General features: G+C 35.8%; 1 protein-coding gene across 1 annotated transcript in view; it reads right to left on the bottom strand.

The window, feature by feature from the left end:
• Positions 1–18,385, bottom strand: part of AspRS (aspartyl-tRNA synthetase) — a 232,926-nt gene that overhangs the window by 1,812 nt on the left and 212,729 nt on the right. The window contains exon 14 of the mRNA XM_090412705.1: positions 9,528–9,599. Within this exon, the coding sequence (XP_090268831.1) occupies positions 9,528–9,599 (72 nt within the window). The remainder of the gene's footprint in view (positions 1–9,527; positions 9,600–18,385) is intronic.

The raw sequence follows: 18,385 nt of genomic DNA, 5'->3' as shown, positions 1-18,385 counted from the left end.
TGGAAAAGGCACATGACAAGGTGTCATAAGAAACTGTTCAAAATGCTACAGTTATATTGTGTAAATGGGACATTATATTGAGCAATGTGTGGTCGATATTTGAACTCTGTCAGCATTTGAGTTGTAGGTACAGATGATGGCTTGATGTTAAATCAGGTGGGAGACAAGGGTATACATTATCTCTGCCTGTTATCATCACTATAGATCATATTATATAAAGGAAAGTGATATTAAACCTTATAGCAGATTTGGAGATGTTAATCTTGACTCTTTATCTGATGCTATACTTCTAAATAAATCCAGCACAAACCTACAGGATTCCACAGCTAACTGAATAATTGCCATAAGAAATTTGGCATGAAAATTATTATTATTAGACACCTCCAGGGAGTCCAAAGACTCATTGAGGGAGGGCACTGCTCCACAACTCTGCCTACACCGCTCAATCCACCAACTGACTGCGACTACACCAATGTCATCTACCGCAATTAAAAGACAAAGACAATGAAAATAAGTAGAAATACTCAAAATATCTATTGCATTGCATTCTGAATGGAGAATAGACCAATTAAACATTTCTGATATTTAGGCATAATTTTTAGTGAAGATGGGAAATTAAATATGGAAACAAACAACAGAATTAGCAAATCTAATATAGGAAGTTACTATATTAGATTTTCTATATATGAAATTTATAGACAAATTAGTCAAAACATTAAACTAATGAGAAAACAGTGATCAAACCCATTTTAGCTTATAGATCTGAAAGCTGGATTAGAAATAAAACACTTGTTCAAAGACTGGAGACCACAGATATGAGAGTTCAGACAAAAGTTATGGGCATGAACAGATGGCAATCAACAGCAGTATCATATTAAAAATGAGGATGTTAGGAAAGAACTCGACATCATTAGCATTCAAGAACATGTTGGCAGAACTAATCTCATGTGGTATACTTAAACAGAATGGGAGAGGAAAGTTAAGCAAAACAAGTGATATTTGCTAAGATGGTAGGGAAAAGCCCCAGAGAGGGAGTGAACAGATGGAATCAAATGCAGAATCTTATTAAAAATGATTCTGCCATTGATTCCATAAAAATTAGGATGTAGCTTAATTCTGTTAACATTCAAGAATGTGTGAGCATAACTAATCCAAAGTTTAAGTGACCATACAAATCCAAAGTTTAAGTGATCATTTCATACTACTACTACTACTAAGAAGTAAGAATATGAGAGGAAAGGTTAACAAAACAGGTGTTTGATACCAAGATGTAAGAAGATAGAAATATAAGATATGACAACAATGTAATGCTGCCAAGTGAGAGTATTTTGTTAGGATATTAGTAATAGTGTAAACAAACATGTAGTGCAGAGTGATACAGTAAAAAAGTCTTAGAAGAAAGAAATGTAAGATCTAATAATATTGGAGTCTTTACCAATAACAGATGAATTGGAGGAAAACTGTCAATAGGAAGTCAGTAATGATATAACTTTTTCATGTAGTATTATCATAATATCCTATACATCAGCTGATGGTACATGTCAAGAATTGCTTAATACAATTAAGTATAACAGCTTCTTAAATTTTTAGTTACAAGAAGTTCATTTCATACTACTACTACTACGTAAGCATAATGCAGCAGACTTTAGCATCCTTGTTGAAAGCTTTCACATTTCGAAACTGTGTAGCAATTTTGTATCAGCTCAAAGGATATTGGCTTTTATTATTATTATTATTATATGGGCACCTCCATAGAGTCTGAAGATTGATTGTATGAGATCCAAACTATCCACACAATCTATCATACCTCTGCTTGAACTCATTAACAGACAAAGCACTCACAACTGATTTGGGCATGCCAATCCACTCATTCACAACTTTCCAAGCAAAAATATCTAGTTATCATACCCCTATTAACTAAGCCTTTACTCAATTTCCAGGGATGACCTCTTGTTCTTTACCCTCTAGCCAAGTGCTGAAACATTTCCCTTGCATCAATCCTATGAAACTCTTTAAGTAACAAATGTTTCTATCATATCCTTTTTTTTTTGGTTCTATCAATCAACTTTTGCAATCCACACACACCCTCAATTTATCCTCATAGGGAACATTCCACCGACCACTCACCATCTTGTTCACTGCTTCTAAATCTTCTACAATGCTTCCTCATCTCCAAGAAACCCAGGAGACTAGACCTAGTAATCCAGATGTGGACATGTCAAGGCCTTATAAAGAGGAATAACAACTTCCTTATCTCTCCAGAAGCAATCTTATGAGCTACTTATCAATATGTCCTCTAAACTTTAACCATCTGTCTACCACCACCACCACCCCTAAATCTCTAGCTTAATCTAATTCCTGGAGAACAGATCCATCAATGTGGTACAAAGCTTGTAATCTATTTATTCCAAAATGCATAACTTTACATTTCTCCACATTAAACTGACATCCATATCTTTTACCCATGACAGCATATTTAAATCATCCTGCACTCTTCACATCGCCCTGATTAAACTATTACTATCTCTAATTTCACATCATCAGCAAACAACTGAATGTTTCCTTTCAGGTTATTTCTATATTATTTATGTACAAATTAAACAGTAGTGGTCCCAGGACTGAACCCTGTACACCACTAGTCACCTGTTTTTGCCTTGATTCTATCCCTCCATATACCACTTTTTGATATCTATAAAGCAGTATTCTCTTATTGACATAAATAATGTCATATCCATCCCCATTTGTTCTAATTTCCATAACAGAGTTCAATGTGGTATTCTGTCAAATGCTTTTGCAAAATCAATCAGAATCATCATGTAGCCATTCCTTTATCCAACTCAGCTGCTACTCTATTATAAAAGAATAGTAAATTACTAAGTCATGACTCATCCTTCGGAAAGCCATATTGTTCCTATTGTCTCTTGAATTCTTGTTTTGACTGATTTTTCCAGTACTTTTACCACCATGGCTGAGATACTGATTGGTGTCTATAATTTGTTATTGAAGTCTTAGAACTTTCTTTATATAACAGAATTATTTTGCTCTCTTTTCACTCCCTTGGAACTCTACCACAGCTAAGACTTAAAGAGCCAATGTCGGAAGCATTGTCAGTTCTCCTGCACATTCTCACAAAATCCAAGCAGATATCCCATCTAATCTCAATTCTGTAATATCCTAAGAACCTCCAATTCATTCACCTCTGTTTCCACATCAGCCTGTAACATATGTTGCAGTAGTAACCTCACTTGGACGATATACCATTACAAAGTGGTCACTCAAGTGACTTAACTATTTTATCTGCTTCTGCCACCTTGTGACCATCATCAGTCATTACGGTTAATCTTTCAACATCATTCTTACTCTTACCTACCACATAACACATGAACTCTTCGGGATTTCCTTCTCCTAATCTGATTTTTCCTTCCTTACCATGTTAGTCAGCTTTCTTGACTGAGCCATGTACTGATTATGAGTTTGTTGGTCACCTTTCTCCTTATATACCTCCTTTGCACTACCAGCATTCCTCCGTTGCAGCGTTTTATGCCATGGCACAGATTCAAGCTTCTTCCTAAGCTTTTCATAATCACCTGCCTTGTAGTTCCACATATATCACTTCTTCAGAGAATATTCCTCATGTTTTACAATCTCTCAAGTTAAGACTGCATGGTCGCTTTTGCCAATCACAGGCAATGTTGCCACCTTGGTTATGGATAGCCCGTCTGATCCTATTACAAAGTCCAATACTCTTGCACTTTGATTCCCCTCTATCACATGCTGCTTTAAGTAATTATCTCTCTGTAGGTGTATAAATTCCATTTCCTTCCTGCTATGTGATCTTCCTTCCAATCTATATCTCCATAGTTGAAGTCCTCCAGATTAATCAATCATTCTATCCATGATAGCATATTTAAATCATCCTGCAAGTTCTCCACATCAACTAATAATCACTTTTACATTATACTGTGCGAGTCTTAACTGATATTCATGTTCTCAAGTACTTTTCTCTGAGCAGTATGATGAGTCTGGATAAAAGAGGACAGATTACAGAAAAAAGGTACTTGGTGATGGTAACAAATTTTGTTAACAGATCTGAAGATGGGTATTAACTTTTTTTAAAATTCAGGCAACATATTTATTAATGATTCTTTGAAGGAATTTTGGAGAAAAATAATACTCCTTTGGTTTTACAAAGTAAATTTCATTCTGGAATGAAGATATCTAACCAAGCTACCCTTCCACATTTTACGTATTTGATGGCTTTATATATATATATATATATATATATATATATATATATATATATATATATATATATATATATATATATATATATATATATATGTAGAAAGTTTGTTTTCCTTGAGTATATATTATGTTAAAGATATCAAGCAATTTTATAAGCTAGGTTTTTTAATCCTTTTTCCCAAGTAAGTCAAGTTTGCAGCTGCATGTAGTGCAACACTAGGCAACTCATAAAGGTGGAGTAAGTTCTGATCACTTTACTTAGAATTTTCCCCTAATGCAAAACACATTTCTTATGGAGATATATGATGCTATGCATTAAGGCAATGGTCACTACCTATACTGGTTTCGACCTTTATTGAGGTCTCGTCAGTGGGAGCCAGACCTAAAAAATGCCAAAGGTGAAGTAATACAGAGCTTATAAATATTTTACCTAAACAAGTTGCCATAAGGTGCTTTTGACCTCATTAAATAAAAATCTCAGGATGAGAGTAAGATGTAGAAAGTTTTTTACCTTGGGTATATATTATGTTAAAGATACCAAGCAATTTTATAAGCTAGGTTTTTTAATCCTTTTTCCCAAGTAAGCAAACAGATAAGTCAAGTTTGCGGCTGCATGTAGTGCAACACTATGCAACTCGTTGTAATTCTGATCACTTTCCTTAGAATTTTCCCCTAATACAAAGCACATTTCCTTCTGGAGATGTATGATGCTATGCATTAAGGTAATTGTCACTACCCATACTGGTTTCGACCTTTATTGAGGTTTCGTCAGTGGGATCCAGACCTAAAAAATGCCAAGGGTGAAGTAATACAGAGCTTATAAATATTTTACCTAAACAAGTTGCCAAAAGGTGCTTTTGGCCTCAATAAATAAAAATCTCAGGATGAGAGTAAGATGTAGAAAATTTTTTACCTTGGGTATAGTGACCATTACCTTAATGCATAGCATCATACATCTCTGCAAGGAAATGTGCTTTGCATTAGGGGAAAATTCTAAGGAAAGTGATCAGAGCTTACTCCTCCTTTACAACGAGTTGCACTACGTGCAGCCGCAAACTTGACTTACTTGGGAAAAAGGATTAAAAAAACCTAGCTTATAAAATTGAATTGCTTGGTATCTTTAACACACACACACACACACACACACACACACACACACACACACACACACACACACACACACACACACACACACACACACACACACCACGTGTATATATGTATATGTATATGTGTGTGTGTATATATATATATATATATATATATATAGACTAACCATAAATTTTTTTTTTTTTTTTATCAAACCGGGACATTTTTGAGAGTTTGCTCAAAACAGAAAGTAAAGTCTTCTACGCTAAGTACTTATGATTCAAAAGGCTAAATAACGGAGTGGTTAACAAAAAAAATTTCGTAGTAATAATTTTTAATTACTCTTAACTGAACATAACTTATTATTAAAAAGTTATTAATATTTATCACTAACGTGAACTTTCTTTAAAAATTCTTTGTTATTTTTAATCGCGTTAAAAAATTCACTACAATTTAGTTCAGTATTAAGATTGCAGTGCAATACAGCTTTTGCTGTTGATTCAGCCATTCTACCTCTTCCTTCAGACCATATGTTATTCATTATTGAGAATATCCTTTCAACTGGTGAAGATGTGCCTGGCAGGCTGAAAATGTATTCTATAATTTGGACAAGATTGGGCAATGAAATGTTCTTTTCTTTGAAATGACTGAATAGTTGTATCCATTTTTCTTCGTAACTTGTATTTTTCAAAATGTCATAGTTTGCCGACCAAAAAGCTTTTGCAATCACCACTTCATCAAACAGTTCATCCATGTTTATTGCATTATTTGCAAGAGTTTGATTAATTTTTTTCACCTGAAGCTTCAATTTCCGACTCTGAAGTTAATTCATTGTTGTTTATCCAAGTAAAAGATTCCGCTCTACCAAAAATCAATGTAAGAAAGACATCGGTCATAAAATTTTGTAAACTCTTGTAATATTGTATTAATACTTCCATTATTTTCTAGTATTCTAAAAAGCTTTTTTGCTTCTTGAGGTATAAATTTATTATCACGCCTTTCCTCAAGATTTGTTTTTAATTTTCTAAGTTCAATGACAATATCTGTTGCACTCGCTTTTGTACTTTCCATAATCAAGATAGATTTGTTAAACAATTTGAGTTGCCCGCGCACAAACCACAAATATATTTCACCACAATCATTATCAAAGAACTGTTTTATCATCACCGGACAGTGTTCTTGTGAAATAAAATATGATTTCAGTCCCTCATAGATTTCAAGTATTCTGTCAAAAGCTGGAAGTAGCGAAAGAAAATGGGTGTTGCCATGTTGAAGAACCTTTTTATACTCTACATCTACAAATTCACAGAACGCTTTTAGTTGAGTGACTCAAACCGTATAAATGTGGAAATATTTATAAATTTTGACTACTAAAGCTTATATTTAAATAGGTATAACATCAACTGCAGTTTGAAGACAGTTGTGAATGATGTGAGCACCATAACCAATGCCCACAATATTTCTTCCTAGTTCCTTCTTCAATCGACTGTAAATATTGTTTTCTCCTCTCCGTTTTACACCCCAAAAATTGGTATTGCAGTTATCTCCACAAAATCCAATAATTTTTTTTGTTATATTATGAGTTTTCATAACTGACATTAAATGGTTTGTCAGTATTTCTGCAGTTTCACCGGGAACTGATTGAAAGTCTAAAAGTTTAACTTTTATTCCACAATTTGGTGCAAAATACTGTACAACACATGGCACAGTTTTAATTTCTTTCCTGTTGGAAGAATCAATTGATACCGTCACAAAATTTGTTTTGTTTAAATCTTCACAAAGTTGCTGAAACAACAGTGGCTCAATGAAATTAACAATGACAGCTTCACATTTTGTTCTACCCAGTCTAAACTTTGTTTCAAAAAGCTTTGATATCAATTTAGATGAACAATCAGACTTAAAGCTGAGATTGTGAAGACATGAAATGCAAAAGTTATTTCTTTAGCAGCTATTAAAAATTCTTTGTCACTTGGATCGGCACCTTTAAAATATGACAATATCTCTGAGGAAGTTCCTTCCGCTGCTAGACTAGCCTTATGTTTCGCACATGTCAAGTGATTTTTTATGTCCGAACGCCCACCATGAGCCACATAAAATTCTGAAGAACACTGTTCACATTTCACGTTGTCAATATGACCACAAACTTTTTTCAAAAATGGATAATCCTTTTTTAATTCATCCATAATTTTGGCATTTTGGGATTAAATTAATTTAATGAAGTAAAAAAAATCACAAACAACACGCCAAAAAGAAACACCAACTTACAATCTAAACTCAACTAAAATTGCACGTGCTCAACAATGACTCGCGACGCAGCATACAGGCCAGAGTCAAAGTGGGGTATTCGTGTTGCCTAATCGCCATTTTCTGAGGCTGCACTTTTTGTACTGCGTGTATATTCTGCACTTTTAAATTTTTACCAAATGACCGAGACAGTCCAGGTCAAACCGGGATGTATGGTAAGCCTATATCTATCTATCTATCTTTAGAGCTGAAATATACATTTTTATCACATGCATATTTCAGCTTTCAGTATATTCTCCCTGGAACCATATTTTTTTTGAACAATGTGTATTTTTTTAAAATATATATATTCAACCAAAAACTAAGGTTTATAACATATTCATGCTTTCCACTTGTGTATTCTTGTGATACACAAGAATACACAAGTTTGCAAGTGTACATTAATCTGTGAAGTTCCATGTGTGCAGTGTGATCACTAAGTCTACTAAGTGAAGGGTGAAGCATTTACAGTCCATCCTTTATGAAGAATAAAGATAACTAAAGGGGTAGAAGAGATTAGAAATCATGCTGCTGATAGAATGATGCAAGGGTGAAAGAAAAAAAAAGAAATGTTGCTACAAAGCAGTGGCAGCGAGAAATCTTTTCATGGTCAGGAAAAAACAAACACTTGAATTTCAGTACTATAATTATGTGCATTTATAGTAGTCACACAAACTTCAACAAAATCACAAGGCCCCCCAAGCTTATATGCAAGCATGAGGTATTCTAGAAAGCACTGTAATTTTTAAAATGATTTTTTTGCTGCATATATCAGTTCTGCAATCTTCTGATACATTCAGATATCCATACGTTCACTTTTTATATCATCACCGTCATTTTAGATTCTCTTTGTAGTGCCATTTTCTACATCATTTGTAGTAATTTTTTTTTTTTTTTTTTTTTTGTGATTGAGGTCTGCAAAACTAGCTCATGGCCTATTTTCATGAAGCTGACGAGTTTGCATCAATAATCCAAAAATTCAATGTACTAAATTTGAGACAAGCTTTTTCAAAAGTTTATCAACTATTGAAAAAGCTTTTGTCTCAAATCTAGTATATTGCTAAGATAACTTCTGAATGGGGCACTACCCCTTCACCATCCCACTGGTACATAATAATAATTAAAAAAAAATCACATTTGATGTCCGTAGACTCCGTATGGTCACTGCCGTACCTCAAGTGGTTTTGGCAATAATGTCTTCTGCCAGAAGAAGTGGTAGGGTTGCAGATTCCCTTTCCACGCAAAGTTTGTAGGACAATCACAAACATCCATGCCCATGGCGGGATTCAAATCCACGGCCTCTTGGCTGAAGAGCAGACACGCTAACTACTCGGCCAACCAAGCCCACTGGTACATGACATGTGGAAATTTGCAAGCAAATAGCTGATAAATTCTGTCATGTTGTACCGTCATTTGAAAATTTTGTTTAAGCCAATAAGAATACAATTTGGTCAGCTAAATCACAAATTGCCAGCCCATCCTTGTCCATTCAGTATCCAGGTAGATACCTAACATGGTGCATCACGAGAAGGTGAGGATCGGACATTAGGTCAGAAGCCCTGGTCGGTTCTCCGCATTCCTTTGAAGGCTATGTGGAGGTCTCCTCTCAGTTATATAGCTTTGGACCTTTAAGCACCCCTGTTAGTAATGGTGTAAATTTTTCATATAGTACTATCATATCCTGTACACCCCTTGAGGGTATATATATCAGGAATTTGATGACGATGATAGCTGATAAACAAATTTGAGAAATAGCCTACTCCACATTTCATAATCACAGATATAATTTTATTGGTTTATTATTTGTTATCAATAATTTTAAATGTAGAAACTGGAAGTTTAATATGACAAATTACATATAATTAACACTATACTGTCATTCAACTAATTTATAGAACTTATATACTAACCAATTCCTCCTCCTGCATGTGGTGGTGCTCCATATTTAAAGGAATCAATGTATCCCTTAATTTTTTCAAGATCTAAAAAAGTAAAATGAAATAAATGCATGCAGGACATTATTATTAAACCTCTACAGAGTAACAAGAATCATTTATCCACTATCACTGGCATATTATGCTTTACATTTATTAAATTCTGATGAACTTAAATTTATTTCTCATGCATGTTATTCGGAAAATACATCCATTCAAGGCAGGTCAAGTTCATTGATTAGAGGCTTGGGCAATTTAATGCAGCTGGCTCGCCATTCCTCTGTTGCATCCCTCCAAGGTTAAGTATTTTATGTCTGTAGAACTGTGTGTATTCATGGGGGCCAGTTTGCCTGTTCTGCAAGACAAAAAAACCCAGAGTTTCCGGGAGGGGAAACTACCTCCAAATGAGACTGGCTAACTCGCTATTTGAATGAAAAAATCTGATAAAGGTTGCTTATGTAAGTTAGCCTGGATGGCTGAGGTTAGCATATCTGCTCTCCAGCCACGAGGCTGTGGGCTCAAATCCTGCCAAAGGCATGGATGTTTGTGATTGTCTTTCACCTTCATAGATTCATCAAGACAAATATGTATACACTCTCCCATGATGGAGTGGGTCATGGGAGAAGTAGATCGAATCCTCTGACAATGGGAGAGGGCTCGCATCTATGCCAACTGAACTATGGAGGTTCTACAATATATTTCAGGATCTGATGGCACTCTAGATAACTTTGAATTCTGATAAATACCACACTATATTCACTAATGGGTATATATCACCAGTATATTAATGATACAGGATCCTAAGACTTTCCACTGAAGACAATTTTTATTAAAACAGATATAGCCCATACTAAATATACACACTTTTCTTATTTTTCTAAAGTGTATCAACACCAAACCCACAAGTCTCAAGCTCCTCAAAAAACTCCAGCCTAGTTAACAAATACATTTTTTAAATACAAGATTTGAACAAAGATTTGTTTATCACATGCAGTATTCAAGTGAAGTCTTACTCCCTCTTTTTTTTTATACTGAGGTCTGCGGTCATGATTTATTTAATTTTTTTTGTGACTCTCACTTATAAAGGGTTGTAAATATATAGTACTGTGGATATGGCTAAGGTTTTTTTTTTTTAATTTTCACTTATGACTGGAGAGCAGTGCATTACACTCTCAGTCAACCATCTTGGCTACAAGTAATAACATAATACCTAAAAAAACATATCTGTGGCTTGATGCAAGAACAATCTGATTAAATTTCTGATCGAACTGATTTAAAAGCACTTGACAGAGTTTCAAAACGTCTATACTGTCAGTGCTAGAAATGCTAAAATATAATTGGCATCAAAATATGATATCAATATATGCGAGTCTTGAGAGTGGTCAGTTTGATAAAAATTGATAATGGCACTTCCTACATGAAGTCTCACAGATTTTTATATATACAGGGGGGCCAGAATTAAAGAGGTGTTCAGAGCCCTATAGCAAGAAATGCATTGGACAAATCCAGAGTGTACTTACACCAAACTTGGTGTAAGTACACTCTGGAACATGGTTTTTATTTACAGAAGATAAAAAATAGTACAAAATTCTGCCACCAGGAGAATATGGTGCTATAAGCACGTGGTTTGGGATTAATTAACAGTAATGGCTAGAAGAGACACAACAATTCAATTTTTATGTTTGTATAACTTACAGATGTGGTTCAATATGTCCTCCTTTCAAATGATCTAAAAACTGCATTCTGTGAATGACATTTTCTACAGCAGAACACAACAGATCTGTGTCGATTTGCCTCATGCTGCGTTATTCTTTCTTTTAAGGTTGCTAAATTAGGAATGTGTCCTTCATACGCCATGCATTTCAGATGGCCCCCCACAACCAAAAGTCTCAGCAGTTGAGATCAGGCAAACGAGGTGACCATACTGTGGGAAATGCAAGACTAATCACTCTGTGTTCTGTGAAGTATTTTTGTAACATTTGCTGTACTGGCAATCCAAAGTGAGGTGGTGCTCCATTCTACAAGAATATAGTAAAGTCAAGGCATCTTTGCTGTTGCAGTTATGGAACAACAACATTGCACAGCAACTCTTGATACCTAACAAGAGAAATGATACAAGTCACTGGTCCTGTCATGCAAAGTTCTTCAAAAGTACGAACTGATAATAAATGATGCAGTGAAACCACACTGCAACTTTTGGTGAGTGTAAAGGGGGTGTGATGGAACATGAGGGTTATTCACAGTCCAAATGCAGCAACTGTGTGAGTAACACTACCGTTCAGATTAAAAATGTGTCTTGGCATTCCACAAGATCTTCCACAGCCATGCATCATTCATCTCCATTTGAGCTAAGAAACGCAGGGCAAACTGCAATCAAGTTTCCACATTCATGAAGCAAAGCTTGAGTATGGGAGATCTTGTAGGGGGGAAAACCTCAGCATTTGATGCAGGATTTTCAACATAGTTGAGTATGGCATGTCCAGTTGCCTTGAAATTGCCCAAACACTGTTGGAACTTTGTGCGTTATTCAATCCGTGGAACACAGATTGAATAATGGATTATAACTTTGCAACTTTGTCAACTTGTTCAGGCATAATCTGTTTGCACCATCCTGACATCACAGCTAAAGTTTACTATTGTCACTAAACCTTTTCTTCTATCTTTCAAACAGTGGAATTCTTGAGGCATGGCATTAGCATTACTGCACTGTTGATGGTAAAGCTTGACTAGCAATGTATGTTCCAGTAAGGTGAGATCAATGGCACTTCCTTATATCCACCAACTTGTCATTAGAAACAGTGAGATAATGCAAATATCACAGGATTCTAGCACCAATTGTCCACTTGTGGCAGAATTTTTTTTTTTTTTTTCTGTAAATCAAAACTCCACGTCACTAAGTTTGGTTGAATTTCATCCAATACATTTTTTGCTACCAGGCTCTGTACACTTCCTCTTTAATTATAGTCACCTTGTATTTAAACCCTTAAAATAAGTTGCATCTTGTAGAAGAAGTATCCAAAGATTCTAAATAATAACAAAGGAACCACGTGGCACACTATTGGACACATATCTAGTGAATATGTTGTTTGTGACAGTGCATTTCAGAAAACTGTGGGTCTGTGCTGTGTTTAAAAAAAAAACTGTATGAAGTGTAAATAGAAAAGTTTATATCAATTCTCACATAGATTGATGATCTACCTAAAACCTTTCACAACCGGTATCTTGTCCACAACAGAATTCTCATGTGGTATCAAACATGAATTTCACATTAGCAAGATGCATTTTTTTAAACATATTTTTATGCTGAAATCCACTCTTTATGACAGAAGTCCATTAAACTGTAATACAACATGAAATCAGTAAATATATATATAAAATTAATGAAGAGAGTGCAACGATCACATCAGAAGCATTAACATAGTGTCAGAGAAACAGAGAAAATAAGATAAGTTTCGATATATTACATTATAACTGGGCGTGGATACTTCACATTTTCATTTTTTGATTGTTTTGAGCAGGAGTATCAAACTCAATTGGACTGTGGGCCATTTGCTATAAAAGTGTATCTCAAGTGGGCTGCAAAAAATTTTACACTAAAAAACCTTCATTAATTAGAATTGAAGGGAATGAAAGAATGAGTATAAATAAATTGGAAAATTAATAACAAAAATTTTATTTATTCTAAGTTATTACAAGACATAAAATAATAGTATAATGATTATGACAACTAAAAAAAAATAAATATTTTTATTATATTTATATTACAGGAATAAAAGGTGTTAGCTGAATTTTTTTAAAATTAATATTTACAATAGATAGCATTTAAGCCAAATTAAACCGAAATTAATTTTATTGTTGTTTTGCATTTGAGTTAGTGGGCATACTTGCACACATCTAACTAAAAACAATAGTTTTTTTTTTAGTCAGATACTGTGTTTGCTGATGAAACCTATGATTTTGCTTGAGTATAAACAGCATGGTTAATGTGGGAGGAGACATGCGATTCATTAGGTAGTGGCATGTTTATCCCAGTTGTCTCTGTACTTTATTCAGTGATACAATAAAACTACTTGTTTTCCTAGTGGCAGTTGGAGAGGACAGGTTGTTTACTGCGCCTAGCGAGTTATCGCCCCGACTTGAAAGTGGTTAAACTTTATTTTCGTGTGTGATGTATATGCAAAACGTTTTTTTTTTTTTTTTTTTTTTTCTCGTAAAGTAATATCAGGGATGCGAGTGATATGCGAGGGCGAGTTATATTCGAGTAAATACGGTATTTCTGTTTTATTATAAAAAGCAACCATCTTTTTTTTTATCTTTCCTTGAGGTGTCGTGGGCTGCAAGAAATTGCTTTGGGGGCCGCCAGTTTGACACTTCTGGTTTAGAGCATATTTTTAGTATAGGTTGTCAGTGTATTTGTATTGCGTTACAATAATGGCGGTTGTCATAAGATTGTTTGCTGACACTTTATTGCATAGCTTACTACTATTCAAGGACTAAATTTTACACTGCATATTACACAACTATGTGGCATGCGGTGCTTGCAGCATGTTTGCATCCCGGCAGTTAGAAATATGGCAAGTAAGAGACTAGGGAGTGCATGGCTGCATAAAATGTAGGAAATGGAAAACGCTTGGCGAGATTGATATCGGAATTGATTTAAGTGGATGTAGTGGTGGTGTTTCAGAAATGAGTGAATGCTGGCAGAGTGAGATGAGTAGTGTGTGTTTGAGGCTAAGGAAGATCAGCATCATGTGGAAATGAATGTAGTAGATTTATAAGATGATAACATTTGGGTAAGTGAATGACGAGCAATAGCAGGTTGCTTGGAAAGAGAGATACTGACAGAAGAAGTGGAACATATGAAAAATGAGTAAAGAAGCGTACACAAGAGATTAGAAGACTGGAAACGCTGAGTGATGTAAAATGAACATGAGGGGAAAGTGAGAGCGCTACTAGAGGGGTGGCTTGCCTGGATGAATAATAGTGTGAATTATGGCAATTAAGCAAGATGAAAGAGAAAGGATAACACGATTGCGATAGTGGTACAAATGATTATTATTATGATATGAGATCTCCAGAGAGTCAACGAATCATCTAGTGAGGCTAAAAATCACCCAAACCAGCTGTCAATCTTCCCTTAAATTCACTCACACTAGATGTACTCACTACCCCTAAAGGCAAATTACTCCACTTACTCACTGCTCTGTAAGAGAAAAACTTAGTTCTTATCCCTTTCTTGGCTGTCAACAAACTTACCTTCCATGGATGCCCAGGCGTTCTCTCCCCACCTTCCATATAACAAAAAATTTCAGAAATTTCAGACAATATCCTATAACACCCATTCAGAAGTTTATAGACCTCTATAAACTTCTGTAATCTACATACTCGCAATCTGTTTTCATAATCTAAATCCCATAATCTGAATATTATTATTACGTAACACCTCCAGGAGTCCAAAGACACATCGAGGAAGGGCGCCTACTCTACAACTCTCCGTCACCACCACTCAAATCCACTGAGTACAGTGAGCTGCAATTACAATCGTCATCTACACCAATTCCATCTACTGCCCACCACCACTAGTATTTTCACAGACAATCACAAACATTCGTGTCCATGGAGAGATTCGAGTCCACAGCCTTTTGGCTGGCAAGTCGATACGCTAACCACTCAGCCAACCAGACCAGCAACTCTTGTAACTCTTCTTTGCACCCTTCCCACAGCTTCTTTTATCACCTTGAAACCTGGGAGACCAACTCTGCACACAATAATCCAGGTGTGGTCTTATCAAGAGGCAAAATGACTTTTTATACTTACATGTCAAGGTTCGCTTCAACATCGCAATTATCTTCTGAGTTGTATTTGCAACTTTTGCTATGTGACCTTTGAACATTAAATTCCTATCCATAATTATGCCATGATCTCTAGCTTCATCAGTTTCTTGTAGCATAACTTTGCTAATATAACATGGCATTGAAAATCTCACTGCACCAAAGTGCATAACTTTACATTTACTACCATTAAACTGACAGTCAGTTTCGTTTGCCCAAATTTCCAGTCTATTAAAATAATTTTATAAGTACTGGATATCAGTAGCATCCTTGAATACCCTGCTTATCTTCGCATCATCAGCAAACAATTGCACACTCCTATTAGTTCCTCCCAAATGTCATTAATGTATAGATTGAACAACAATGGCCCAAGGACTGAACCCTGAGGTACACCACTGGGTCACCTTAAATCTGGCAGATTCATACCCACTGATCCAAAGAGTTTATATTCCAATCTCATATTCTTCAGTTTATGCAATTGCGTTTTGTGGGGTATCCTATATATAATATATAAAGTATAGACCAGAAAAGTAAATATGAAAAAAAATTGGCTATGCAAGCTAAAGGCAATCCCAAAAGAATTTTATTCTTTTGGGATTGCCTTTAGGTCATCTCCACCTATAAACACTCCTATTGCTGCTAATGTTTCTGCCTAGTATCTCCACTTGGGACTGGCTCCCACTGAAGAGACCTCAATAAAGGTTGAAACTAGTCTGGGTAGTGGCCCTTCTCTTAATGCATAACATTAGACATATCTGCAAGGAGATGTGTTTTGCATTTTGGGAGATACTGAGATAGGAGTGTTGGTAGCTTGCTCCACCTTTGCAAGGAGTTGCCCTGGGGTTGTACCACCTACCCCAGTCCTGAAGATACTTTCAGGCGCAAACTTTGTTTGCTCACACTTGGATAAAGGATTAAACTAAATTTATTATACTCTAACCAAGTGAAAAATAAACTTTCAACATCTTTCTCTAAATCCAGAGTAATTTATTAAAAAAGGGTGGCACACCATTTGGCAACTCCTATAGGTGGAGATGACCTGCTAATGCTTCTGCCTGGTATCTCCACTTGGGCCTGGCTCCCACTGAAGAGACCTCAATAAAGGTCAAAACTAGTCTGGTAGTAGCCCTTCCCTTAATGCATAACATTAGACATATCCGCAAGGAGATGTGTTTTGCATTTTGGGAGATACTCAGATAGGAGTGTTGGTAGCTTGCTCCACCTTTGCAAGGAGTTGCCCTGGGGTTGTACCACCTTACCCCAGTCCTGAAGATACTTTCAGGTGCAAACCAAGTGTGAGCAAACTTTGTTTGCTCACACTTGGATAAAGGATTAAACTAAATTTATTATGAATGTTCAACTGAATTGGCTAGGCCTTTCAAATGTTTGTATAACTTGAGTCTCAGCTCAAATACCTTAGCAAAATCCAACATTATCATAAAAAAATATGAGCATGCTGAAACATGACCTTCCTTTAATAAACCATGCTGCTCCTTGCAAAATATAGCTTGCTTGTCTACAAATTTCTGTATGTGAGTTCTTACCAACTTCTCTAAAATCCTCAATACCACATCAGTATCTCTGGTGTGGTATTGAGGATTTTAGAGACGTTGGTAAGAACTTCTCTAAAAGTAGTTCAGTAGTTAGACTTATTAGTTTTTGCGCCACCCTTGTACAATGGAACTATCATACATTCCTTCCATTCCTGTGTATCATTCTTGAGCTGAGACTCAAGTTATACAAACATGTGAAGGCCTAGGCAATTCAGTTGAACATTCCTTTAGCAAACATGCTGATATTTCATGTCCCTATTAACAAATTCTTATTCAGGTTATGCAACAGCATTTCAACATTTTTCATGCAGCTCTAACTATTCATCCAATGTAGCAGTAACACTGAGCAACATGTTACATACACCTGGTTGATATATCTTAGCAAAGTGAGCACTCATTAATTGAACAATATCATTAGCTTCTGACACTAGATTACCATTTGCATTCAATAAATTTATTCTTCTACATTCATTCATTCTTTTCTTGTAGCATAAGGATAAAATTCTTTTGGGATTGCCTTTAGCCTGCTTAGCCAATTCCTTTTCATATTTACTTTTCTGGTCTACACTTTATTTATTTAGCTAGTTATTTACTCAGGTGGTGACTCAAAACATCATGGGGCAGCTGTGATATTGAAGACAGCTCAGGCAAGAAACCTTCTTGGTTATAACCCCATTAATGATAGGATACGCTTTATTAGACTTAAGGCTCAGCCTACCAATGTATCAATTGTGGTAGTTTATGCACCTCATACGGATAGGCCTGAAGAAGAGCGTGAGGAATTCTATGAAAACTTACAAACTGTTTTGGACTGCCTACCAAGGAGATGTATGAGAGTCAGGCTGGAGTGTGGGATGTTTGGTCTGAGTGTACGTAACACCTGTGGCGAAAGACTGTTGGAATTTGCCCTTGCTAATAGATTAGTTATTACCAATACCTGCTTCCAGAAACATCCACGACAGACCTATACTTGGACATATAACATTGATAGGTCAAGGCACCAGACTGATTACATCCTGGCTCTCCAGTGGTGGAAGACAAGTATCTCTGATGTGCATACTTGTCCTGGAGCAGATTGTGGTACAGACCATCAGCTAGTAAGAGCCAAAGTAAGACTAAGACTCCGAAAACTACCAGGTCTGGCACAGCCCACTAGATTGGATGTTAGAGTAATTCCTAGTGGATTCACAGAAGAAACGTCAACTCGGTTGGATGATTTTTTGGAGACCAATGAAGAGAACTCACCAGAAATGCTTTGGGAAGGAGTCAAGGTGATAATACAGGATACAGCGAAGAAGTATCTCAGTCCAATAAGAAGACCAAAAGACCCATGGATATCAGATTCAACATGGAAACTAATCAAAAAAAGGCGATTCGAAAAACAAAGACACAGAGAGACTGAAGAATACAAGAGATTACACAGAGAAGTCAGAAGAGCCATCAAGCAGGA

The sequence above is a fragment of the Typopeltis vanoorti genome, chromosome 23 (genome assembly GCF_054136105.1).
Source record: "Typopeltis vanoorti isolate ZY-2024b chromosome 23, IOZ_Tvanoo_1.0, whole genome shotgun sequence".
Lineage (NCBI taxonomy): Eukaryota > Metazoa > Arthropoda > Arachnida > Uropygi > Thelyphonidae > Typopeltis > Typopeltis vanoorti.
Note: the sequence above shows the minus strand (reverse complement) of the source record. Positions and strands in the feature narration are given on the sequence as shown.